Raw genomic sequence first — 27,378 nt, 5'->3', positions numbered from 1 at the left:
ATAAAGTGAAAAGGGTAAAGTCTTAAACTTTCAGCTGGTAGAACAAGTACCATTTGTATATGATTGTTGTTCAGGTATGCAGATTTTAGAGACTAAGAGCATGCACTGTAATCCTAATTGCCCAAGTTTAAACAAGCCTGGCTCTGCTAGTCACTAGCAGTATGGCCTGGGATGTAACCTCTCTAGACTCAGTTTTCCCATATGTAAAATATAAATAAATATTACATCACCCTGATAAGCTGCCAGACTTGATCTACAAGATATCAAAATGTATAATAAAGTACTTAAGGCAGTGTGATAATGGTAAAAGGGAAAAACTGCACTATGAAATGAGAGTCCCAAATAGATCCAAGCATATGTGGTTCTTTTTTTTTTTTTTAAGATTTTATTTTATTTATTACTCATGAGAGACACAAGGAGAGAGAGAGAGAGAGAGGCAGAGACACAGGCAGAGGGAGAAGCAGGCCCCATGCAGGGAGCCTGATGAGGGAGGGACTCGATTCTGGGTCTCCAGGATCAGGCCCTGGGCCAAAGGCAGGCGCTAAACCGCTGAGCCACCCGGGCTGCCCCTATGTGGAACTTTCATAGCTGCCAGAGGTAGTAGAGCAGATCAATGGGAGAAAAAAAGGACTGCTCAATAAACAGTACTGGGCCAAATAATTGATTATATGGAGAAAAATGAAATTAACTACAGATTTTGAATCCTATCCAGAAACCAATTCTAGATGTGTTAAGGACTTCACTGTGAAACTTTAAAACTTTTAAGAAGAAAATATAGAAAAATATGTTATCTCTAGACAGAAACCTAAAATTGAATTTATCATAAGACTGGTAAATTCAACTACATTAAAATTAAGAGTGTCTATTGACAGTGTAGTAATGGCATTAGGATATTATAGATCAATGGGACAAAATCGAGAATCTAGAAACAAACCTTTACATTTATGGCCAGTTGATTTTCAGTAAGGATGCTAAGACAATTAAATAGAGAAAAGAATAGTGTTTTCAATAAATGATGCTGGAAAACATCCAAAAGAATGAAGACGAAGCCCTACCTCACATCATATACAAAGACTAATTCAAAATGGATCATATACCTAAATGTTAAGAGCTAAAAGTATAAAATTCTTAGAAGTAAACATCCAAACTTCATCCTCATGAATTTGAATTAGGCAGTGGATTCCTAGATATGACACCAAAACACAAGTGGCAAAAGAAAAAACAGATAAATCAGACACCAACAAAATTAAAAACTTTTGTGCTACAAATGATACCATCAAAAGAGTGAGAAGACAATCCTCAGAATGGGGAGAAACATTTGCAAATGATGTATCTCATAAAAGACATCCAGAAAATACAAAGAACTCATACAATAAAAAGCAAATAACTCAAATAAAACATAGATAAAGGATTAAAATAAACATTTCTCCCAAGAAGATATATAAATAGCCAATAAGTACAGGAAAAATGCCCAACATTCTTAGTCATTAGGAAAATGAAAATCAAAATAATGAGATATCACTTCATACCCACTAAAATGGCAATAATAAAAAAATGGCAATAATAATAATGATAATCAGAAAGGAACAAGTGTTGGTAAAGATATGGAGAAATCGCAACCCTAATACACTGCTGACCTTGGTAACGTAATATGGTGCAGTTGCTGTAACAAAGAGTTTGGCAGTGCCTTTAAAAGTTAAATGTCACAACTCAGCAATATGACCATATGACCCAGCAATCCCACTCATACGCATCTACCCAAGAGAAATGAAAACACACATCCACACAGAAACTTATACACTGACATTCACAGCAGTGTTATTCATAATATCCAAAAAGGAGAAATAGCACAAGTGCCTATCTGTACTTTGATGAATAGATAAAATGTGATAGAACCACATAATGAAATATTACATGTCGATAAAAAAAGGAACAAAGTACTGATGCATGCAATATGGATAAACCTTAAAAACATTATGTTAAGGAGGGTGGGGGTATGGGGTGACTCGGTGACGGGCACTAAAGAAGGGCACTTGATGGGGAGAGCACTGGGTGTTATATGTTGGCAGATTGAATTTAAATTAAAAAAACAACAACACATATGCTAAGTGAAAGAAGTCAGACACAAAAATATATGACATCTATATGAAATATCCAGAATAGGTAAATCTATAAAGACAAAAAGTAGATCAGTGGTTACTTAGGGTTGGTAGAGGGAGAAAGAATTGAGAATGACTGCTATGGTTTCCTTTAGGAGGGACAAAAATATTCTTTAATTAGATTGTGATGATGATTGTGCACCCTGTGACTATATTAAAAAAATTGAATTACACACTTTATATGAGTGACTTACTTGTATGGTATATGAATATTTCAATAAAGCTATTTTAAAATGTATTCATCAGGGGATCCCTGGGTGGCTCAGCGGTTTAGTGCCTGTCTTCCGCCCAGGGCGTGATCCTGGAGACCCAGGATCGAGCCCCACATCCGGCTCCCTGCATGGAGCCTGCTTCTCTCTCTGCCTGTGTCTCTGCCTCTCTCTTTTTCTCTGTGCCTCTCATGAATAAATAAAATCTTTAAAAAAAAATAAAAAAATAAAAATGTATTCATCAGAAGACATCATAAGCAAGATGATATAAAAATACAAACTAAAAGTTTATCACTGGGGCACCTGGGTGGCTCATTGGTTGAGCATCTGCCTTTGGCTCTGGTCGTGATGCCAGGATCCTGGGATTGAGTCCTGCGTCAGGCTTCTCGCAGGGAGCCTGCTTCTCACTCTACCTATGTCTCTGCTTCACCGTGTCTCTCATGAATAAACAAATAAATAAAATATTTAAAATAAAATAAAGTAAAAGCTTATCACTGACAGTTGGTATCCAGATCATATAAAGAGCTCCTACAGATATATAAGAAAAGGACAAACCACTAACAGAAAAGTGCATTTCACATAAGAAGAAACATATACTTACCAATAAAACACACTATTTTGATACCAAGGAAATGCCAAATAAGATTACACAGAAATACCATTTTAGGGCCATCAGATTTGCAAAAGTACACGTCAATACCAAGTGTCAAAGAGGATGATAATCAAAGGGAACTCACCCACACTTATCTAATGGGAAGTTAAGTCAGTACAACCACTTTGAAAAACAATCTGGTGGTATTTTTCAAAACTCATCATTCATATATGCCATGACTGGAAATGGCCTGCCCAGGTATCCCCCAGCAAACTTTTACACATGTGTTCTGGAGATGTGTAGAATAATGGTAGCAGCAAAGTTCATTACTGTTAAGTACCAGAAATAAATCTCATGTCCATCAATAGAGGAAGGGTCCATGGTATTGTGATAGAGTCACACAAAAGATTATTAGAAGCCATGGAAATGAATGAACAACAGCCATATCCAACAATGTAGATAAATCTTAGAAACATAATGTTGAAAGAGAAAAAGTCAGTCCTCAAAGATGCATTAAATAATCTGATTAAAATTATTTGTGGTTCTCTCTGTGTAGAATTAAAGGTACTTTTTATTTTCTTCAAAGTGCTTTTTCCTTCCTAAATTTTCTACACTGAGCATGAATTATCTTTGTAATCTAGAAAAAAATGTCAAAAATTATTTTAACAGCCAAATGGCAATAATTTGGGACTGCATCCTGTGGTCTCTAGCAGTGGATGGCTGGCTTTGTGGATTCCCGACTGTGCCCAACTGTGTGTCTCCAGGCCTCAGTTCCCTTGGTCTGTACCATGGGGATTGGGCAAATCACTTGCAAGATCTCTCCAACTGTGATAGTCATGGATTCTGTGGCTACACGATTTTCCTTTGTGTGGGTAACTGAATGCTTCTGAAATTCACATAGACACCTTCCTGATTCAACCTTTCAAATATGGGGATGCCTCGGTGGCTCAGCGGTTGAGCATCTATCTGCCTTTGGCCCAGGCCATGATCCTGGAGACCCCGGATCGAGTCCCAGGTCGGGCTCCCTGCATGGAGCCTGCTTCTCCCTCTGCCTGTGTCTCTGCCTCTCTCTCTCTCTCTGTGTCTTTCATGAGTGAATAAATAAAGTCTTTAAAAAAAAAACAACTTTCAAATACGTAAAAACAAACAATACAAAACAAAAGCCCACACGTGTAAGGCCACATTTCTCATGAGACTAAGAGCTTAATCAAACCAAGGGCCATTTAAAAAGCTCTAAATTCTATGTAATTCACAGGGAGAAGGCAGGAGACGCATCCCAGGAGTTGCCCCCCCAAGTCCCCTGCAGAATGCCACTACTCAGAACACACAACAGGATTCACATACCCTCCTTCGGTGGAAATCCATTTGTTCCATTCAGAATGCCACCATTTTTCATGCCCATCCTCCCTGCCCCGCAAAGTTAACACTCCCTCCCCTATCCCCACTCCTGGAACCTATACTGTTTGGTGGGGAAAGGTGAGGAAGGTGACCAGGGAGACAGCCTGACATTTCCAATTACCAGCAAGTGCAACTAGCTACTGATTCTCAGCAGTTATCTGCTGCCACTTGGATGAGCAGCTTCTCATTACATAAAGTGTTAACAGTTCCTCCTGGCCCTGGGCTGACATGGAAAGGCTCAGGAGGGAGAAAGTAAGACAGAAGTGGGAGAGGCAAAGGTGAAAGCGCACACAGGAAGAACAGCACCAAATATTCAGAGCAGTGAGATGCTGCTTGTTTTGCTTGGCGAAAGTTAAGACAAAGATGACCAGAAGGGACAGCTCTCCACCAGAAAGAGCCTCTAGGGGTCAGCATGAGGTGTATGAGGGCACAGAAAGGGCCACTGAGGTAAAGATGACTAAGTCTAGGGTGGAGCAGACCTGGCAGGATGCATGGCCATTGTCAGTCAAGAGCAGCAGGAGGTGGGGTCCCATGTCAGAAGTCCATCTATATCTGGATCTGGAACCTCTGCATCTGGAGCGGGTCCTGGGGAAGCTGGACTATGGGTACAGCAGTCAGGCAAGCCACTTCCAAACTTGGTCCACTTCTAATTAGAGGAGTCCAGAGGGTGGGGGCAGGGAGGCTGTCACAGGCATGTGACCTGTACCATCTCTCAGGACCCAAAGTCAGAAGGGCCCCATGCTTGGTTCAACATACAGCTGTCTCCCTCTTGAAACTCTTAATAATTTTTAAACAAGAACGCCACAAGTTTGTGCAGCAGATCTGGCCAGGGAACGGACAAATCCAAGGACCATTTCTCAGAACCCCACCCATGAAGCAAAGTAGGGTAGTGCTGGGGTCCGGGGAAGTCCTGTCAGGATTGGGTTCCAGCCAGGTGCGACAGAAAGCAACAACATTCATAACGCTCCCCTTTGGGTTTCCGCACAAGGGCAGGAAAAGGTGCAGCTGATGAGCCACAGAAGGGTAAACCACAAATAATAACCAAACTTAGCAGAGGAGGGAGATGGGAGGGGATGAATTCATCCTTTCTGGTTAGTCAAATGCAAGCTAAAACACTAACAAGGCACAATTTTATGCTTGGTTAAAAAATGCTCTCTCAGAATGATGGAAGGCTAGTGGAGGGCAGGTGGAGAGAAGCACAACACTTCGGCTGAGGGCCATGGAGGGCCAGAGGGAAGCAGTCACATCGCCCCTGGGCTCAGCAATCACACTCCTGGGAATCTGTCCCGGGAAGAGACACCCAAGAAAAATTTTACATGCCAAAGATGCTCAGGCGGCAGTTTGGCTGTGGTGACAATCTGGGAAAAACCGAAATGCCTAACAGAAGGAAAAGATGTTCCACAGCCACTCAACAGATACATATTAAGCCTGTGGCAACGTGGGAAAATGCTTATGATGTACAGCCACGTGAGAATGATGATTTTTTTTTTTTTTGTCTCTCAATGATGTAAAACGGATGTTCACATAAAGGAAAAAAAACTAAAAATAGAGACCTAAAAACAGCGGCGTGAAGGGTAATGGAGTTATGGAAACACCAGGATCTTGAACATCTGGAATTGTTGCTTTCATGGTAAACAACCCTTAAAAATCATGAATGTGCAGGGTGCAGAAGCCCAGATGAAGCTCAGTTTGGCCAAGAACAAAGCGTGTATGTGTGTGTGTGTGTGTGTGTGTGTGTGTGTGTGTGTGTGTGTTGGGGGAGGTGAGGAGTGGGTTTAAGGGGGTGGGATTTCATCAGGCAAATGGTCAATGAACCAAGAGTCACGCTCTTGGGGCCCTGCTCCAGATGGACTGCACTGCTTCTGATATAAAAATATCCCCAGCTGGGCAGCCCGGGTAGCTCAGTGGTTTAGTGCCACCTTCAGCCCAGGGCGCGATCCTGGAGACCGGGGATCGAGTCCCACGTCGGGCTCCCTGCATGGAGCCTGCTTCTCCCTCTGCCTGTGTCTCTGCCTCTCTCTCTCTCTGTCTCTCATGAACAAATAAAATCTTTAAAAAATATATCCCCAGCAGAAGGTGGGACCCAGGGGGCTTTGCTGGCTGTCAGTTCTAGCCTCTCAGGGAAAACATGTGCCCACTAACCAACTCCCGCCCAGGGCCTCGAGGACACTGGGCAGACCAGGGAGCTGCTCACGTGGGGATCCTCCTTCCCTGAGCCTGTGGCCTCCTTTGACCTCACCACACCAGCCAGCCTGAGCAGCTACGACTTCTGAAGATGCACATCAGGTGTCATTATTCAACACATACGTCAGAGGAAAGCAGGACACAAAGGGAAATTTTAGCGTTGGCAGCCTGAAGCCCATAACTTCATCTTTATTCATACTGTTCATCTATTCAATCAGCTGCTGCTGACTGTCACTTTACTGGAAAACCAGGCGGCAGAGGAACCACCCGTGTCTGCAGAGGGCAGTGCTGCCTGTTATAGGACACCTCCTGCTGAGGTCAGAGGAGGATGTACTTAGAGCAAACCCCTCTGGATCGGGATCTGAGCAAACCGCTCAGTCCCCATGCAGCCTGACTCAGGCTGCCCCTGTCTCCACAGTGGCTTAGGCTCTCCTCTCTCTATTTTGCTGGCTCGCTGAAGCCTCCCCCACATAGTTTAAATGGCCCCTCCGGGTCCTTCTCCCATGTTGGCCTATGGCAGGACCCTGAAGTCGCCTCTCTCGGCGTGGCACCTGGGCAGCCCTCTCTCTCTCTTCACCTAGAGGCAACAGAGGTCATTGTGTAGTCCTCAGGGCTAGCCAAACATTGCTCCTGGTAAGTGTTTCTATCAATAGGGCTGTTGCGGATGGTTAAGCAGGTTGCTCACTGCACAACCATAGGGGGCACCTTTTATAATGGACACTGTAGATTTGCTTTTATTATAATAGCAAGTGAAAGAAAAGAGCGTTGCTCTAACAAACTTAGTATATTACAACAGTTTCAGGATGAGTAGAGGTCAAAGATTGTTTTCAAAAGATGGGTACCAAGTGGGCTCATTGCAGCCCTACACACCAACCTGTGAAAAACCAATGAACCAGCTAGAGAGCACACTACCTTGTCCACACTCCTTGGGGCCACCAGTGCCACCAGAATCCCAGATGGGCAGCCCCAGGGCCCATTACAGCCTTGTTACCTCCATACTGCCAATACCCTCCTCGCTGGCATGCTGCCGTTCAAGGGTACAGTCACGAATGCCCGGGGCAGCTTCTATTCTCTACTGTCCTCCAAGTAGAGGTCACTTCTGCTCAAGACTCTTTCCTCTCTCAGTCCCCAAATCCAGCATAGCGGTCCACCTGCTACCCAAGGACTCAGAGCTGGCACAGACAGGAAGTCCACTGGCAGACATGGGCTTCTGCACAGCAGGTCCACAGCACTGGGGGACACCTGCTCTGCCCACCTTTCTCCATCCTCCTCCTTGACTCTTGCCTTTAGCTCTCCACTTTCCCTACCTGACCGGCCTGCCCCCACGCACAATGACACCCACATGCTCCCCTGTGTGCAGCCCTCCTCACTGCCCTCAACCTGTTGCCCTCTCTACCTGGGGCACCCCTGCACGGAACCCATCTAACTCACTCCTCAGCTAGCTGCCCACAGCAGGCCCTCCATGCTGGGCTCCCTGCCTACACCTACCGCTCACCTCACTGTCCTCTGGCAGCTTCTTTCCTCAGAGCTCATGGACTCCTGAGAGCCACAGCTCTTCTCTACTGGGCATTACCTCCTGTGTTCTGAGTCTGGCCAGCCAGGGCCTTGCCCATTGTCCATTCCTTCTTGGGGAGAGGAACTGGCATGGTAGATCAGAAGTATGCATGCCAGGCTCCAGCATGCCTATGCCTTCTGGGCTGAATTCCTGCCACCTGGCTGTGGACATGGTGTACCCCACACAGCTACTGGGACAGTTCTTAGCACAGAGTGAATGACTAGCCAGATTTTCTGCTTAACAGAAAAGACAAATTTTTCTCTTTTACCATTTATTGTTATTCACTCTGACTCAAAAGCATTGAAACATTTGAAATGTCTGCCCTGCATTTAGCCTCTTTCGATAAGGAATCCCCCATCCCCACCGGCCAAATTGCCACACTTTATACTTCCCAAGCTCTGGCCCAAAAATTCAGCCACCAGCCTTACCCACTGTGGCTTCTATTCAGGCCAGGCTTGTTCAGAGTCTAGCAGACTCTCAGTCTATAACCATTCCCTGCTGGCCCTCCTCTGCCCCTTGACCCTCCATTCCACTGCCAGTGCTGGCAGAGCATGAAGGCTCTGGGTCCCACTTAAGCCTATGATTTGAAAGTCCTCTAGTCTTGGCATCTCCATCTATAGAATGATATAGATGATACAGTACAGGGGCGCCTGGGGGGCCCATTTGGGTAAGTGTCTACATTCAGCTCAGGTCATGATCTTGAGGTCCTAGGATCAGGCCTATGTGGAGCTCCCTGCTCAGCGGGGAGTCTGCTTCTCTCATTCCCTCTCCTTTTTTCCCCTCCCCACTGCTCCTACTCTTTCAAATAAATAAAATCTTAAAAAAAAAATGATACAGTACAATGATAGAATAATCATCTTATTTGCTACTACCAATAAAGCCCCTTATGTATACCCAGGGCTTCAAATTCCCCCTCATTTCAAGCCCACAAAAGTAACAGTAATAATGATGAGCAGCTACCATGTGCCAGGAAGGGGAGGGGAGGAGTGCTCTCATACATATTGCTCACCACCCCCAGCCTACAGGTATGCAGAGGCTCCCACAAGGTAACATGTCTGTGAGAGAATGTCCTCTTCCATGTATTGCACCAAGTAATGGTGACGTCTCATGAGGCCAGATGTCTTCCAGGGAAGACATAAATGGGGTTAGTGCTACCCTAAAGCCTCCTTCCTACAATCCATACACCACCTGCAGAGCCAGCAGGGCTCACCTCCTCGCCTGCCTACCTGTCTTTTTTGATCCAACCCACAAAAAAAGTGAGGCCTTCTTCCACCTCTTGCCAGTCATGGGCTCTGACGCCTCACTCAAACCTAAGTGAACACCTGCCTATCCCCATCCTCCAACACCCATCTGGTTGTTATACCTCCTCCAGGAAGTTCTTTATGATCTCTCACGTTCACCTAAGAACCCTTCCTCACACCTCTGAGCTTCCTCTGCTGTTCCAGGGGAGCCACTTGCCATATACAGTAACACTAGAAGGGGCAGAGCAGGACAGATTTCACCCATTGCTCCAATCTTGAGTCAAGAGAGTTCTGGTGAACCAGGAAAACCCCTCAGAGGGTTCTCAGGAGGTTGAGAACCCGGCTGGAAGGGGAAACCCCAGCCAAGATTGCTCCTGGCCACTGAGCCTCAGATGGCTCTTCCCTCCACTCACTTTCAGCTGGTAGGCTCATTATGGAACAGCAATTTGCAAAATGCCAGGTCCTGGGGGTGCAGGGGCACATCACAGACACAGATGAAACCCAAGCTTCACCTTTGGGTGCTTAAAGCCTCAGAAGAGGGCAAGACTTGCACTCAATCCAGGTCTACTGCAGAAGGGAGGCCCAGGAGAGGTCTGAGGGGAGAGGTCACCTCCAGCCTTGAGGAGTTTGGGGCAGCTTCAGGAGGATCTAGGATGGGCACTGGGCCTCAAAGGATGAATCTGATTAACATGTGAGGGATGAGCAAGGACATTCAGCCGAGTGGGCAGAGCAGAGTGGGAGGCTGGACCGGGTGGGCAGTAAGGCCAGGCCCAATGAGGTCACAGATACTAATCTTGGGGCACCACACTGGGGGGCCATTCTGTACACACATACGGAGGGATTAGGACAGAGAGCTAGTCCCTCACTTCATGCCCCTGTCCTTCTTCCCAAGGATTCCAGCAGACACCTGGGAACACAATGCAGGGGAACACAAGATGGGACATGTTAGCAAGTCTCAAAAGGAACATGAAAGAACCACCTGCACTGTGACTTTTTGAAAGACACCATACCCAACAGCACTTCTCAGCTGATGTTCTATGAGGCTCCTTCTCTGAGAATGGTATCTGTCCTAGGCCTCAAAGATGCAAAAACAAACAAGCAACCCTCATCAAAACAATAGGCCCTGGCACTCATCACAGCCACACAGACTAGCTCATGGGTATACAGGGGCTCTCTGAGGCCACAAATGGGTAATTGTGACATCAGCAGTGCCACGGGCAGTCCAAGCTCACCTGGCTCTGACTCCTGGTGAGTCTACCTTGCCAGGGCAAGGGGTCCCTATTTTGTGCTTTTAGAACTTTACATTCCAAAAAAATGCAGAAATCCTAAACACAACTGTGCGTGCATGCACACACACACACACACACACACGTAAATGAGTGAGCTGCCAACGGCTGAATTCGGAGCTCATGAGAGACCCCGAGTGGGCATTTCTCCATCTGTGGTTCCCGGCTCTGTTTGAAGGACAGAGACACACAGATTGATGGATGGATTAGTAGGTATAGATATATATTATCTCATTTTGACCTCCCAGCAACCTTGCCAGGTAAGTAGGTCTAATGTCATGTTTTAGACAAGAAAATTGCAAATCAAAAAGGCTACGAAGCTAGCTGAAGGTCAGGCAAGCACTGGAGGTGAGGTTTGAACAGGCCATTACTGGCTGAAGAGCAGCCTCCTGTCAATGGACTCCCCAGGGCTCCCCTTCCCTAGGGCGGGACCTGAGAGCAAGACAGGCATCAGCCCTTTCCAACCCACTCCTCCCCCTGTCATTTACAGAGGTGGCAGCTATTGAGGCCCACAAGGGGATAGGGACTTGTCCATGGTGACACAGCCCAGCAGTAGAGTCAGGATAGGTGCTCAGGTCTCCTGACACCCTGGATCCGCTGTGGGAACCCTACCATCTCCCACAGAGTTAATAGTCCATGTGATGAGCCTCCACAAGCTCAGATGCTATCCTGCCACCTAAATGATCACTGCCTAGAGATCGGCCCCTAATCCCCTGGTCAGGCTGTGAGCCCAGCTAGTTCTTCAACCTGCACCATTTCACTAGGACCATTTTCTAAGGGGAAATGTGTCTAGAGTAGCCTCTCACTGCAATACCTTTCAATGTCTGAAACGAAGAGGCCAAGTCTCACCTCATTTGCAAGCTGGGGATGAGGGCCCCATGCCCCTCCCTGTCTGCCACACCCACGGTGTAAGGGCCCATGAGGCTCCCACCTCCCAGAACAGACCACTGACCAGGCCTCCTGAAGTCCCCATCTCTGCTTTCCTCACTCTGCTCTTTTTAGCTGGCCAGGTTTGCAAGCAGTATCCCGCCCACAGACATGTTCTGTTTGTCGGTGCAGGGTGTTGACTCACACAGGGCAGCAGAGGGACACACTCTGAAGTCTGCCCCTAGGGCATCTTGACACAGAAGCCTAATCCTAGCTGCTCTTTAGCCCTGTGCTGGCTCCTGGGCCTCCTCCCACAGCCCAACAAGCTCTGCTCCAGGCCCTGAGCTTAGCAGGGTACCCGCACACACACAACCTCCTCCTCTTCTTTTCCCCAGACCCACTGTGGAGAGTGGGAGTCACAGGAGGCATAAGAAGGAAGGCCTAGTCTGGAGGGATCTAGCAGTCAGAGGTTACTCTGCCAACAATTCTGAGGTACAGCTGTTTGACCTTCCAGACCAAAAATGAGCATCCTCAGGAAGCCTGGGTGGCTCAGTTGGTTAAGACTCTTGGTTTCAGCTCAGGTCATGATTCCACCATTGTGCAATCAGCCCTGGGCTCTGCGCTTAGCGGGGAGTCTGCTTCAGATTCTTTCTCCTTTTCCCTCTGCCTCTCCCCACTTTTGTGCATGCTCTCTCTCTCTCAAATAAAATCTTTCAAAAAAAAAAAAAAAAGCATCTCATCTGTGAGCATCTCTCACAACAAAGCAGAAAGCGAATGGACACCAGGCCCAATGCTCCCTACCAGCAGCAAATGTTCTAGAGAATGGCAACCAAGAAAATCACCAGGCAGGCCAACAGAAGAAAAACTATTTAAAAGGACACTCTGTGTAAAATAAAAATTGGAAATTAAAACTAATCTTAAATCAGAAGACATACTTTATATAAAATTCACTTGTCAGTTTATGTAAAGGATTCTCAAGATGAAGTCACAGCACCAGCTCAATAAATCTCAAATGTTTGTAATTACAAACACCCTTCAGATGTGTTTTCAGAATTTGCATGATTAAACCTGACTCCAAGATTGAGGCTTGGAGTCTATAACTTCGAAGATGTCTGCCCTACATCAGGGAGGGCCTCACGAAGCCATTAGTGTAACCAGTCAGCAAAATTAATTACCAGGCTTATTATAGATCAGAGGGAGTTAATTTCTAAAAGGAATTCTTTCAAACGAAATCAGTGTTAAGTGAATTTAATGAGTCTGTACCTTTCTATATCTACAGAGTTGAAGAATTCCATATTTTCCCTAGAGTTTTAAACTATAACAGAAACAAGGTAAACAGCAAGTTTCACTCCTGTAAAATCTCCAATAATGCAAATTTCAAGCATTAGGAATTGCAGGCAGAGGCTTAACCAGCTTGCAAGGCTTCAACCTTAACAGCTGCTGACCCGAGGTCTCTCAGAGGAGCAAGCCCTGGTGTCATTCAAGAGCACCGCCCTGGGAGGGCATCCTCAAGGCTGGTCCTTGCTTACACCCGGGCGGCCACTTACACGGACTCTCCTGATCTGTCGCAGCTTGCTCAAAGGGTAAAGAGAAGTTGGTGGGGTCAGGCACTGAGCACAGCTGCCACCACGGGCCCCAGGACCAGGCCCTTGTGGACAAAGCAGTTATTCTGGCAGGACTCCAGGGGCACGAGGGCCCCAAGCAGATTCTGGGAAAGGAAGCTGGGTTTAAACAGGTACCTGCTGCTCCCTCTTCCACCCCTCCACCCCCCGCCCCTTATTTCCAGAAAGCTCTGGATTGTATGGTCTCTCGTTTCCGCAGAGGTTAATCAGACGCATGTGTCTCTCGCCCTCTCTCCAAGATGCCCCGCACTTGACGCGAGTCCGGAGAGCACAGGCTGGCGGGGCGGGACAGGGGTTTCCCCTAGGCTCCCCGGCCTCCCGCGCGCAAGGGAGTGACATCAGGGGCTCGCGTGGAATGGTCATGCAGTAAGCCCGGCCCCGGCTCCGGCTCCGGCTCCGGTGGGCTGCGCAGGGAGCCTGGCCTGGGCGGAAGCCGGGCAGCACTAACCCTTCTTAAATTTATTCAGGCAGCCGGAGCTGCAGAAGGAGCGCACGGAGGCCGACTCCCAGCAGCCGCGTCCCTGCATCCCCGCGGCCGGGCGGCCTCCGAGCGGCCGCGCGCTACATGGCGCCGGGCGCAGGGGCTCCCGCGGTCGCGTGCGCAGCTCGGCGGGCCTCCCGGCGGAGGCGGCGCGGGCTGGCGGTGCGGGCGCCGCGTTACCACAATGCACCACTGCTGCCCGCCCGCCCGGTGCTCGGGGCCTTAACCCCGTCGGCGCCGCGGAAGCCCAGCGGAGCGCGAGCTGCGGCCGCCCCCCCTCTTCTCCCAGGAGCGCTCCCCTCGCCCCGCACGCCGCCTGCTCGCCCCTGCGACCCCCCTGGGGCACCAAGGTCGGACGGATGTCGGGTGTGCTCCTCAGCCAAACGTCACATTTTAATGAGAATGCGAGCAAAAGTGTCACCTCCTGCAGTAGCAGGATTGGCGTCGTTTTATTTCAAAGGTAAAGAAAGATGCCCTTGAGAGCTACGGGCCATGTGGGAAATGGGGATGGCCCAGGGCCTGGCGGTGATTCCAGGAAATCGGGGTCACCTCTGAGACCTGGTCACCCTCTGATTCCCTTGTGGCACCTGGTGTGCCTGGTGCACCTGTGTCTGCCCACCTGCAGACACCTGTCCACCCTTCCGGAGGAAGGCAACAGGCCGGGCCTCGGGGAGTCCAGCTATCGCTGCTGCCACAGGGCTGCAGGCACCTGGGGATAAACGTCTGTCTCTGCCCAGACCTCCTGAACACAGTTCACCTGTCCAGCTGCCTGCAGGAGTGCTCCATGGGATGTGCGTAATGGGCATCACAAACCCAGATGTCCAAATCAAAGAGCCCAATGGCCTCCTAGACCTGTATCCTTGCCCTTCCGCCAGTCCTTCCCCCCTCAGCTGGGGTGGTGCCAATATTCCAGTTGCTTAGGACAGAAACCCAGAAGTCATCCCTGACTCCTATGTCTCTTAGACCCACCTCCTATTGGTCAGCACACCCCAACAAGTTCTACTCTTAGAATACAGCCAGGATCCCCTCCCTTCTCACCACCCCCACTGCTGCCATCCTGGCCAGACACACCATCATTTTCCTTGTGGACTCTTCTAGAGAGAGCCTCCCAGCAGGTCTCCCACTTTCACCCTGGCCCCCACAGCCTACGCTCAATGTAACAGCCTAGAGATCCTGTTCCAGGTATCTCAGACTCTAACACTTCCACTCAGTGAAGTGGTCTCAGTGACCTCTAAGTCCCCACAAGCATACCCATCTTCTTACCCTCCCTCCCTCACTCCAGCCACACTGACAACTTGGCTTGAACACACAGTCACTGGAAGGCAGTCCAAACCCAGGCTGGCCCTCCTTGTTGGCGCCCCCCACCCACCGCCTTGCCTTATTCTGCTGGGTTTAGGTCTTGTTTTCCCCACTGGCCTACAAACTCTGGGCCCTGGGACTGGACTTTAGCCCGTGCTCCATCCCAACACCGCCTCTTCACAGGAGAGGAGTCAAGGAAATGTATCAAGTGTAATCTATTGAGATGGAATCAAGTTTTGCCAATTTAAAGGTTTTCAAATATACAATGATGCTCCTGGTTACAGCATAATAAACTCAGGGAAGGTGGTGCTGTGCCAATTATTTCCTCTAGGTCTTTGAAGCAACTGAGTATTTCTTCTACCTAGAGAATTGATCTAGAGCAATTGTATTAGATTTGCTGGCCCAGGGGATATAAGGCATATCTAGCCACTCTGGGCCTTGATTTTTTGGCTACAAAATGAAGAGCATAATAATGCAAATGGTTACCAGTGATGGAGTGCTGACTGAATGCTGAGTGCTGGGCTTCAAACTTTACCTACATTTCTTGCAGTGCCTCATTTAGTCCCCACTCAATAGCCTCTGGTAGGTTCCACCAACCTACCAGACCTCTTTTACAGATGAAAGGACTAAGGCTCTGAGGTAAAGTGACTTGCCTAGGGTCACCAGGCTTGGACCCAGCCTCTTCTGGCTGACCTTGGAGGCACACTCTCAACCACGCTCTGTGGGGTTCCTTAAGCAGAATACTGCTCCCCAGGCTCCCAGAGGTCTCATCAGGAAACGTGCGGTGAGACTGGAACAGTGCTTTGGGTAATATTTATAAACACATAGGGAATTTTTAAAGGATCTGCGTGTGGAAGAATAATCCAACCCAGGGTATTTAACCAGATACTTTATCATGGACTCTGCAAACTGGAAGAATCTTTCGAATGTGGCGCTGTGCCCTCCACCTAGAGCTGAGGAAGGGAGGGCAGAGGGGCTGAGTACCTCATGCATATCCTCACCATGAGCAGATGCTGGGCTCCCCACCCCCCTCCCTCAGAGCTGCACCTGGCTGACAGCTGAATAGTGGAGGAGTTAGGGAACAAAACGCACCCAGGGAGGAAAGCAAAACAGTAAAGAGAAAGAGGAAAGAAAATCATGCAGTCCTACTAAGGCAAATACATACAAATTTTCTCCTTTCTACATAATTGTTTTATGCTATTAGCCACATCAAACAATTATCAGACTCTACTCATGGGAAATACTTTAAAAATCTGCCACCTTGCTTCACGGGCAGCCAGAAGAGTGCCGATTTGTCCATAAAGGAGAAGATATATTAGCCAAGATGTCTTAGCAGCAAGAAAGCCAAGGGATAGAGTGTAAGATGACCAATGGGTAATTCCAACAGCTCTGCTGACTACCCTGAGGCCTGTCCAAGTTTCCTTCCTGTCCTCGTGTGTGAGGGTGAGGCCGAACCCCAGCCAGCTCCTGTCCCTCCATCTGCATTCATTCATGGAGGGCAGCTCCTGAACAGCTCTAGGTGGACGGCCACGCCACCAACACCCTTAACATGACATCTGAAAGTCAAATGCACTAACTCTGCAACCTACCTGAGATCCACTCACTCCAAATACCCTGCAGTGACAAGCCTGGAGGCAACTGCCACCCTCCCTCTAGGCTGTATCTGACCCTACATCGAGGCCAGTTGATGTGGTCACCAGAGTTTTTGGCTTCCCCTTGTGTCTATGGTGACATATTCCATGTCACATCCCCCCCTGGGCTGCTGCGGTTGCTGCAACAGCCTCCCTGGAGGCTGTCCCCCACCCCCCAACTTCTACTTGCTACCAGAACATTGTTATGCAGGCACTGTTTCCAGTAAGTCTCCTTTGTTCAGTGGTACACATATCCACTCAACTAAAATTCACACATGCATGCATGTGTGGGGTAGGTGGGTATATTTGTTGCCCATCCCAGTACTGAAGGCAACAGAGAAACAGGTCCCTGGAAATTGGTATGAGGCCACAGGAGGGGTGAGGGAGCATGTAGAAGCTAAGAACCACAAACACACGTCCACATCCTCCAGCCCAGAATGGCGAATCCCCTGGGATTCATCACAAGCAAAAAATGGGAAAGGAACACAAAGCTCTGTATCCAATGCCATTCGTTGCAAAAACCTAGAAGCAACCCAAGACCCTAAGAGCAGGCAAATGTTTATTTCATGAACTTCATGGAATATCATGGAGCCATTCAAACTTATATATGGGATGACTCTGCAGAAGTAAAAAAAAAACTGTGCTTAAAAAGAAAATGCTGAGGAAAAAAGGCAAATCATGCAATATATTTATAATTGTGTGAAAACTATCCATACCCAGAAATGTTAAAATACTAGGATTACAGGCGAATTTCTTCCAGTCTGGGCTCCCAGAATGCCCTGGGTTTCTTTCTTTTCCAGGACCTTCCTTGTCCTAAGGTGGGGGTTCCTATTTACTTGACATTTCCCACACCAGACTGCAAATTCCTTGAAGGCAGAGATTGTGGCTTTTCTTACTGTTCCCAGTCTCTCAGGTGGCCTAGCATGTGGTAGGCACACATTGAATGAATTAGCACAGGACTAAACATATAAATTAATTCATTGATAAACCAATCAATGAAAGCCACTTTATCAAGAGCCCTACTTGGCCAAGCCTACACATCCACACCCCCTTCTTACCTTCCCAAGCTTTCCATCACCACCCTTCTCTTCCCACCCCATGGCCCCTTGTATATGGCATTTTTTGTGCACACCACCATGCAGCCCCTTCCCCTCAGCACCTTTGCCCTTGCCCAAACCTCGACTGGACCATGCAGAGGTAAGCACAGACTGGAGAGGCCTACAGGGGCAAGATCCAATGGTGGCTTCCTGACCTGAGTTGGCCACGGCCTTCCATTGCTGTGGAACTGAGAAATATTTGATTGCCCCTCTGGGCCTCTGGTTTATCACTAATGGCTCAGGACCACAGGAGAGAGGCACTGACCCCTATATTGTCTAGGGAATCAAGCACTCCAAGGGTCTGCATAGCATACAAGTTTCTTATGGAGATATCTTAAGAATGAAGCTCTTTAAAACAGCAATGTTCTAAGAATAGCCACACAGAGATGCTGACTGGTCTCATCATTAATAAATGAGTCTGCACCAAAGCCAAAGAACTAATTTGAGAGCAATTTATAATAATGTGTTGCTAGGCAATTAAAATAAACTTCCGAGGGGGAAAAATTTTCAATTAATTGTTGATTATTTTAGATCAGAAAGATGGAGTAGGAGAGAGCACACTATTCAAACCAGTTTGAAAAACAGGAAACACGCGACAGATTTCACTAGGAATGGTGCCTGGCATGACTCTGCCTGCATGTGCCTTCTGCTGCTAGTAGCAGCCCTAGAGGTCACCTCTCTGGGAGCTGAGCCTGGTGGGCTTTGTTCTAGAGTGACCCAGGGGCTGCCCTGTATCCCTGCACATATGTTTGGAAGGAGTGGCCTGCCTGAGGGCCAGGTTGCTGGAGGACCCCATGAGAACTGGGGTCACATCCCACCAGGCAGCTCTGAGGATGCTGGCACTTTTTAGTCCTTTCTGCTCCCAGAAGTGGCTGGCCCAGGTGGCCCATTCAATTGCTTACACCAGTTATCGACCAAAAGGCCTTTTGCTTGCTGAGGTCTAAATATCACTTGACCAACAAATCCCTCAAGATGATCAAAGAGCTGGGATTCCCAGGGGATTATTATCCATTTGTCTGGTCTTCAATTATTCCTTTTTTTTTAAAAAAAAATTATTTTAAAGAGAGCGATAACAGAAATCATTAAAAATACAAATCTACTGCAGAATGCTCCTCCTCCTTGCTTGGTTATTAAAAAAGTACAAATTAAAGCAGCCTTGATGTAGGTATCCTTTTAAGTATATTAAAATGGCCCAAAAGGTATTTAATTATTAACACTAAATGCAAGTGAGATGACAGTGAAGCTGGTATGCTCATTGTTGGTGGCACGGAACGGCGGTATGTTCATTCCAGAAAGAGATATTATAACTCATGGAGGCACTGTGATGATGTTGCTTCCCTTAACTCAGTAATCTGACTCCTGGGAATATTCCTTTTGGAAATAATTCAAGAGAAGCAGAGAGCTTTCAGTACAAAGACATTCATTGCATCATTATCTGTAATAGCATAAATGAGAAACTCAAATTCACAAAAATCAGAGGATAATTCAGAACATTAGAGTACATCAACTTGGTGGAATACTACACAGCCATTAAAATGATCATTATAAAGACAGAGAGACTGTTAGTTATAAGGTGGGGTGAAAAAGGCAGAGCATGATGGCCATGTGTAATATCATGCCAAAGATATGAGATATAGGTGTATGTGCAGGCTGCAGAAGAGAAGGTAACATGCAAAATCAAAAACAGTTTTGTGAGGGTGTGAGATTCCTAGGGAGTTACCTATATTCCAAATGCTCTTTATCTTACTTTTTCCACAATCAATCTTTCTCCACAACAACAAAAATTGAGCAAGCTACATTCAATCAAATGAATTATCTGAAACCCTTTCCCAAGGGGCCAAAGGAAATACAGAGGAGTCAGCTGGGAGTAGGTGCCCTGCTCAGCATGGGGTAAGAGGCAACAGGATGGCGAGGGAACAGAATAGGACCAATGAATGGGAAGTCACAGCAGCGGAGCCAAAGCAGGTCTCAACATCACTCAGACTGCCCTGCGTTTAGGGGTCAGATGTGTGGGTCTGAGCACAGAGCTGCAACCTGCTCGCTGGGTGATGTGAAATAAGTCCAGGAGCCTCTCTGAGCCTTGTTTCTCTGATTCTCAGCCAGAGTGCTGGCTCCTTATTATGGGCTGACCTGTGTCCCTCCCCGCCACCCACCTCAATTCCTATGTGGAAGTTCAAACCTGCAGTACCTGAGAATGTGACTATATTTGGAGACACAGCCTTTGAAGAGTTGACTGAGGTAAGATGAGGTCATATAGATGGGCCCCCATTCAATAGGCCTGGTGTCTTTATAAGAAAGAGATCAGGACATAGACACATACAGAGCAGAGGACAACCATGCGAGGAGACAGTGAAAAGGCAACCACCTACAAGCTAAGGAGAGAGGCCTCAGAAGAATCAAAACTTGCTGACACCTTGATCTCAGAACTGTGAGAAAATACATTTCTGTTGCGTAAGCCACCCAGTCTATGGTATTTGATGGCAACCTGAGCAAACAAATATACCTCCCTTTGAAGAGCCCTGAGGACAACATCACCAACACAAGGCAGGCACTCAAAAGACACGTAGGAAACATAAACCAGGTCTGAGGCAGGGTCTTGGGAGTCCTGAAAACCACTGCCTCAGACAAAGGTCTGTGCTGGAAAATTGGGTCCCAATGTCTATCAATGAATTCATTCTATTGTGACATTCAGAACGACTATGATGTCCTGCAAAATACCTTCTCCCGTGATCCCCATCGCAGCCGGAATGGGGCTGGGCAGGACAGACAGCACTGTACAAAATGAAAGTTTAGTCAATTTAAGGTGTTCTGTTCAAAGTCAAAGAGCACCTGGGTGGCTCAGTGGTGGAGCATCTGCCTTTGTCTCGGGCTGTGATCCCGGGGTCCTGGGATCAAGTCCCGCATCAGGCTTCACGCAGGGAGCCTGCTTCTCCCTCTGCCTATGTCTCTCCTCTCTCTCTGTGTCTCTCATGAATAAATAAATCTTTAAAAAAAATAGTCAAAGAGCAAGTACAAACCAAGAAGGGTCACTGATGCAACATCTTAAACTTCTAAGCTCCACTTCTCCCCACTACTAAAAAATAAGGCTCTAATTGATTGATGCTACAACACGAAGGTTTAGAAACTCCACAGCCCCCATAAATCTAGTTAGAAGATAAGCAACACAGAAAATACTTGAAAAATAAATAACTGACAAAGGAGAAATAGCCATAACTCAGAATGAGCTTCTACAAATCAATATTTTTTTTACAAATCAATATTTTTATACAAATATCTAAACAGTATATTTACACAATATTACACAGTAATATTTACACAAATATCTAAACAGTAAAATGGCAATAAATATGAACATACAAGTCACAAAATGTGCATGATTGGTCAATAAAGAGATAAAAGTATACTCAATCTCTATTGGTAATAAGGAAAATGCAAAACAGAGCAAAGAAATGCCTTATCATTCACACATCAGAGCAACAAAGCATAAAAAGAATGATGGGGTAGCCTCTGTTGATAATCCGTACCATTGGGAGATATAAATTTATGCCCTCTTTTTGGCTAAAAATTTGATAGTGTCTGTTGGTATCCACCATGGGTATCCTTTTGTAGTTTAGCAATTCTACTTCTAGGAATCTATACACACATGCATTAATTTGTACACACAAGAAGGTCCACTAAGCACTCCGTGAAATAGTAGTAAAACATAAAGAACCTAACTGTCCATCAAGAGGGAAATAATTAAATAAATTGTGATATACTTCAGAATTCTATACAGTTATTTTATTTTTTTAATTTTTTAATTTTTTAATTTTTTAAAATTTTTATTTATTTATGATAGTCACACACAGAGAGAGAGAGGGAGACAGAGACACAGGCAGAGGGAGAAGCAGGCTCCATGCACCGGAAGCCCGACGTGGGACTCGATCCCGGGTCTCCAGGATCGCGCCCTGGGCCAAAGGCAGGCGCCAAACTGCTGCACCACCCAGGGATCCCCTATACAGTTATTTTAAAAATGACATAGGTCTATTTGTGTTGACATGTAAAGATCTCCAAAATAAGGCAGCCCAGGTGGCTCAGTGGTTTAGCACCGCCTTCGGCCCAGGACGTGATCTGGAGACCCGGGATTGAGTCCCATGTCAGGCTCCCTGCATGGAGCCTGCTTCTCCCTCTGTCTGTGTCTCTGCCTCTCTCTCTCTCTCTCTCTCTGTGTCTCTCATGAATAAATAAATAAATAATCTTAACAACAACAACAAAAAAGATCTCCAAAATATATTGGTAAGGGAAAAAGCAAGCTGCTTATCAACATCCACAATATGATCTCATTTACATATATGTAAGTACATGTGTGGGTGTGTGTGTGTACTTACATGGCTTTGTAAAAGCATGAGAAAAGATCTGGAAAAGCACCCTGCTAACCAATGGGTGTGTATATTTCTTGGGAGGGAGGTAATGAAAGATGACTAAATTTTATGTTATATATTTTAGAGTCATTTAAATATTTTACAATCTTGTATTTCCTAACAAATGTCATCTCTCAACAAATTACAATTGGTGAGTGTGCCAGAATCAACTACTGCTCATGTTGAAACCTGTGAGACCCTACGAAAGACTCTCTAATGGTAGAAGGTCAGGCATGAAGGGAGGTACATAATGAGTGAGTTTGGGGGCAGGAGGACCCAGAAGTCACATCAGAGAAGCCACCACATCAGTGCACACAGACAAACCTGGGAGGCAGCAATCAGAGAGGGGCTGGATCATTTGACGCACCCGTGGCACAATCCCCATGAGGCGGAGGAGCAGAGCCGCCCATGGTGACGGGCCCTGCAAAGAACGGATATAGCTGCAACCAGGTCTGGGAGGCAAAAATGCACCTGTCACTCGGCCAGGCTGCAGGCCTCACCCCACCCTCAGCCACAAGGCTGCTGGCAGATACTCACAGGTACGACACCAGTGACCTTGAGAGTAGCAGCTGTGGCTCATGGATGAGGCTCAGGAGAGGCCACCATGTGGATGGCCAGGCATCCACCTATGCTCACCTCACCAGGACTGCTCTAGGTTGCATGGTCCAGAGAGGTGTCAGGAGAAGTGTCAAAAAAGGAGAGGATGTTGTAGGCAAGTGTAGACTGAAGATGCAGGGATGAAGTGACAGATGCTATTCAAAAGAGCCATCCCTAAATGCAGCAGCCCCATCTGATGCCCTCTCTAGTGCCCTTAGTGTGGCAGGCATGAGTCACACCGGAGGCCTCTTTTTGAAATCCCATACTTCCTGGTCGTGTAATCACACACTGGTTGCCCTCCAACCTCCTCTCTACCCCCTCCCAGGCAAGAGTCAGTCCTCATTCCCATGTCCTTCTCACTCCTTGTTGGGTGGGGCCCAAGTAATGGTGCCCATGCCCATGGCTCACTGTCCTGTCTCCCTCTTCATGTTTCCCCATACATACCATTGCTACGGTCTTCCCCTTCAAGCTCCAGATTTCCAAGGCCAACTAGATATCCCCCACACTCAACCTGTCCCCAACTGAGCCCAGCATCTCTCCTCTGCTCCTTCATGACAACCTTTCCCCCTCCAGACAATTCTTTCTGGCCACAGGCACCAGGCTGAGGACCTGAGGGTGGGCTCCTATGGCTTCTCCCTCACCTTGGGGCCCCTACACGCAATGTGGCCCCAAGTCCTAAGGATGTTAACTTCAAAATGTTTTGCAAATCCATACCCTATTCTGCACCTGGGAGGAATAAGACATGCCCCGGCTCACTTCCAAGGTCTCAGCTTCAACATTTACCCCTTCTGATCCATCTTTCAAGCTGCCATAGGGACAATTTACTGAAAATACAACATCTGCTGTCACTTCCCCTCCATGGCTCCCTGATACCCACAGCAGCAAGTTCAAATTCAAACTCCTTGGAAAAGCACAGCCCACAGCCAAAAGGCAGAAGGAAGGAGCTTAAGCCTTGTGGGCCTCAGAAATTCCTCACTTCTTACTCCTTGGCTTCACCCCTGCTCTTCCTGCCCCTGCCTTTGCTCACCTGGCTGAGATGCCTGGTCTTTCCTTCCCTTGACTGGCTGCTGTCATCTCTGGAAACTGGGTGTGGGCCCCTCCCTAAGGGAGCTTTACTTGACAGCTGCCACCCCAGAGAGGGGTGGAAGGACCCCTCCTCAGGGTGCTCATCAAACCCTCACTCATCACTTGCTGCACTCATCACACTGATTCATAAGGATCTTGACTGTCCACCTGCAAATACATGGTCAGTACCTTGAGGGCCAGGGAGGAGGGGTACTCACTGTATTAGTTTCCTAGGGCCATCACAAACCAGATGGCTTCAAGCAACAGAAATTTAATGTCTCACAATTCTGGAGACTAGAAGTCTACCATCAAGGTGCTGGTAGAGCCATGCTCCCTCTGAAGTTTATAGAGAAGGATCTTTCCTTGCCTCTTCTAGTTTCTGGTGGTCGCAGAAGTTTGTTGGCTTACAGTAGCATAAGTGTCATCTCTGCTTCCATCTTCATATGACCATCCCCTTTGTGTCTGAGTCCAAATTTCCCTCATATTAGGAGACCAGTTGTATTGGATTATGTACCACTCATGACATCATCATAACTTGATGCATCTGCAAAGACCCTAGTTCCAGTCACATTCACAGGTACTGAGGGGTTAGGTATTTAATATATCTTTTGGGGGGGGGTACACAATACAACCCATAACCCTCACTTGGGCATCACTATTGCCCAAAATCATTAATGGGTGACTTAGCCAGTGTGCTCTGGGTCTGTGTAGGGGAGGAACAGTCAGAGAAGGAAGGCATCTTGAAGAAGGTAGCTCTGAAGCTAGGCCTGGAGGAGGTGGGAGAGGGAAGGGACATGTCCAGGTGGAAGGAGGAACACAGCATGGGGGAGGAGGGAGAGTCGGGCTGCACAAGAAGCCATGGCTCTGTGCTTTGTGCTGCAGGGAGCTGAGCCAGCCTGCAGAAAGGCTTTTCAGGCTGTGCTGCGGCATCTGCCCTGGTACCCTGGAGGCAGTAGGGGGCCAGGGCAGGAGGGAGCCAGGGAAGGTTCAACAGGAAAGCAGTGACAAGAGCAGACCAGTGTTCCTGAAACATAACTCTGCCTGAGGCATAGAGGGGCATGTCTAAAAGGGCCCTCCTGATGCAGGGAGTCACCAATAATGAGGGCAGTGGCGGCAGGACAAGGAGAGAATCCAGAGAAAGTGTGACAGAATGGACAGGGCATGACCTCAGGCAGCAAGGAGAGGAAGGAGTTGAAGGTTGCAGGAGCTGGGGTTCATGAGGCCAGTGACTGAAGGAGAGTAACATGCTGGCAGGAGTGGCAATGGGTTTAGCGTCATGAAATGCCATGCAATTTAAGAAGCAAGCTCATGGGTGTGCTCATTAAGTAACTGCTGAGGTGGGGCAGCTGTAAGAGTGTACAAAGCAGCTGTGAGTCCACATTCTTCATAAATAATTCAGGTTTATGGGCAACAAACATGTTTTTTTATATCAATGCCTAGTACCCAGGCTGTTAGCAGCAGGCATTTTGGAAGAAAGGTCTCAAGCCAAGGGAACTAGAAACTCAACTGAATCACCTTTAAATTACTGTATCGCCTCAGGAAATGGAAATCAATACAGTGTGCAAATGGCTACTGTGTGCCAGTGGAGGCCAGATGGAGTTGGTTCCCAGGCAGGGGAGCCAGGGGCAGTGGGATCTGTCCACCTCGGGGGCATCTCTGGGATCAGAGGAGGTCCCAGGACTTAGGATGCCCTTTTTGACAGAGCTACCAGCAACACCCCAGAATTCTTGGAGAGGCACCACTAAGGCACAGCATTAGGAGAGACTCTTGCCTTGGGGAATGGAATAAAGACCCTTCTCTCCACTCCTCCCACCTTCAGGGGTGATTCATTCCACCTGGGCCTTGGGCTCTTCATATCAGGAGAGGATGGCCTCACTGTTTTCCAAGGGCCCTTCTACCTTCCAGCCCTGCTGACCGCTGTGGCTGCTGTCCCTGCTGCCCAATCACAAACATGCCTCATCCCCAGGCGAGGATGGGAAGACCCGGCAAGCCTAAAAGGGAAGGTCTCAGACACTAACTGCTCCAAGTCGTGATTCTGTACAGCTGATCCTAACCCCTGCTTATTCTTTCTCCTCTAGCCACTCGGCAATGGGTGGCCATCAACTCAGCGCGAGAAGGGAGCACTGGATTATGACCCTAGTGATCAAGGGGACTATGGGTGTGTCGCTTGGTCGCCCTTTTCATGCCATCAGCTCTTCTCTGAGGCTTTCTCCCCATGCCAGCCAGGCAGGTGCCACAGTCAGAACCTGGACACGTGTGATCTAATCTCACGCATATCATAGGGTATGGTAATGGTTCCATCTCACAGGGTTGTTATGAGGACTGGAAAGCCCAGTCAGTGTCAGCTGCTATTACCACAGGGTATTGGGGACATAAACAGGACACACATTGTTGGAGGACAACCAGTATCAGAGAGAGAGAGAACCTCAGGGGAGACAGCAGTAGCCTCACCCCACAAGAAAATGTCCCCTGCCACATAGCGTCTCCTGGAAGGGGTTTCTCTGCACAGAAACTCCCCTCATGGCCTTTGGCATGGAGGCTCCCTTCTTCCTGGAGGGAACACTCCCCTTGTCTTTTGCCAGAGCTTCATTGCTGGCCAGCCAAGGTCCCTAGATGACAGCAGACCCAAAGACAGCCCCCACCTCAGGAACACCACCTCCAGCAGGACCAGGCTATCCCAAAGCAAACTACTGAGTCCTTTCACAGCCGTCATGATTTCAGTAAAAACATCAGTGTGTGGGGACTTTTGTCCCAATCTGCTCAGATTTTTCTAGTAACCAGTGGCAGTAGACTATGGCAAGACATATCAAGGATAACACTGAGCCCCTACAATCCTGTGCTAAGCTGACATACCACACAGCTGTTACTTTCTCTATCTTACAAATGATAAAACTGAGGCTCAGGTGGCACCTGGATGGCTCAGTGTCCAACTCTTGATTTCATCTCAGGTGATGATTCCAGGGTCATGAGATCAAATCTCTCAACAAGCTCCGCAGTCAACAGGGAGTCTGCATCTCTTCCTCTGCCCCTCCCCCTGCTCTCTCTCTCTCTCTCTCTCTCTCTCTCTCTCAATAAATAAATAAATAAATAAATAAATAAATAAATAAATCTTATTTTTTAAAAAAAGCCAACCCCGAGGCTGAGAGAGACTAAATCATGGCATATGGTTAATAAGAGGTGAAATGGGAATTTTAACTGGGGTCTCTTAATCTACAAAATGAGGCCTTTTTTTCACTCCTTTGCACAACATAGGTATTATCATCATTCCTAATAGCACTCTAGCAGGAACCCAGGATGAATTATTTTCACCAAAATGAAACTTGTTCTATTGCCATATATTCATCACTATATCTTTATTTTCTGCCTTGGCCTTGAGAAATCCAGTCAGAAAGGTTCTGTTCATATTTTTCATGCATATTTTATAATTGTATATAGATGAAGGCTTGCATGGGATATAACCAAGTGTGGGACTTCTGAACAGTGACCGTGAACTGGATCTAGGACTATGTATCACCTAGACAACCCTCAAATGTTATCTTTCTCAGTTACAGAGGAGAACTTGAGCCCACCTTAATTATTGAGGAGGTTTTAAGTTGCTAAGATTGTTAATAAAAATAGGTAGCCTGATTGCATTACAGGTTTAGAGCATGCTAAAAAAAAAAAAATATATATATATATATATGTATATATATATT

The 27,378-nt window shown here is 47.3% G+C and overlaps 1 protein-coding gene across 7 annotated transcripts in view; it reads right to left on the bottom strand.

Annotated features, from left to right (window-relative positions):
• The window catches only part of OSBP2 (oxysterol binding protein 2), a 196,067-nt gene that overhangs the window by 55,803 nt on the left and 112,886 nt on the right, over positions 1 to 27,378 (bottom strand). Inside the window, exon 1 of one of the 7 annotated variants that reach the window (XM_025474564.3) lies at positions 22,346 to 22,421. The exons of 5 other annotated variants lie outside the window; for them this stretch is intronic. In XM_025474564.3, coding sequence (XP_025330349.3) covers positions 22,346 to 22,406 — 61 coding nt within the window. In that variant the 5' untranslated portion in view covers positions 22,407 to 22,421. Of the gene's footprint in view, positions 1 to 9,751; positions 9,786 to 22,345; positions 22,422 to 27,378 lie in introns of those variants that run through there. One more of the 7 variants, XM_025474563.3, reaches the window with a different exon arrangement.

The sequence above is a fragment of the Canis lupus genome, chromosome 26 (genome assembly GCF_003254725.2).
Source record: "Canis lupus dingo isolate Sandy chromosome 26, ASM325472v2, whole genome shotgun sequence".
In the NCBI taxonomy this organism is placed as follows: Eukaryota; Metazoa; Chordata; class Mammalia; order Carnivora; family Canidae; genus Canis; species Canis lupus.
Note: the sequence above shows the minus strand (reverse complement) of the source record. Positions and strands in the feature narration are given on the sequence as shown.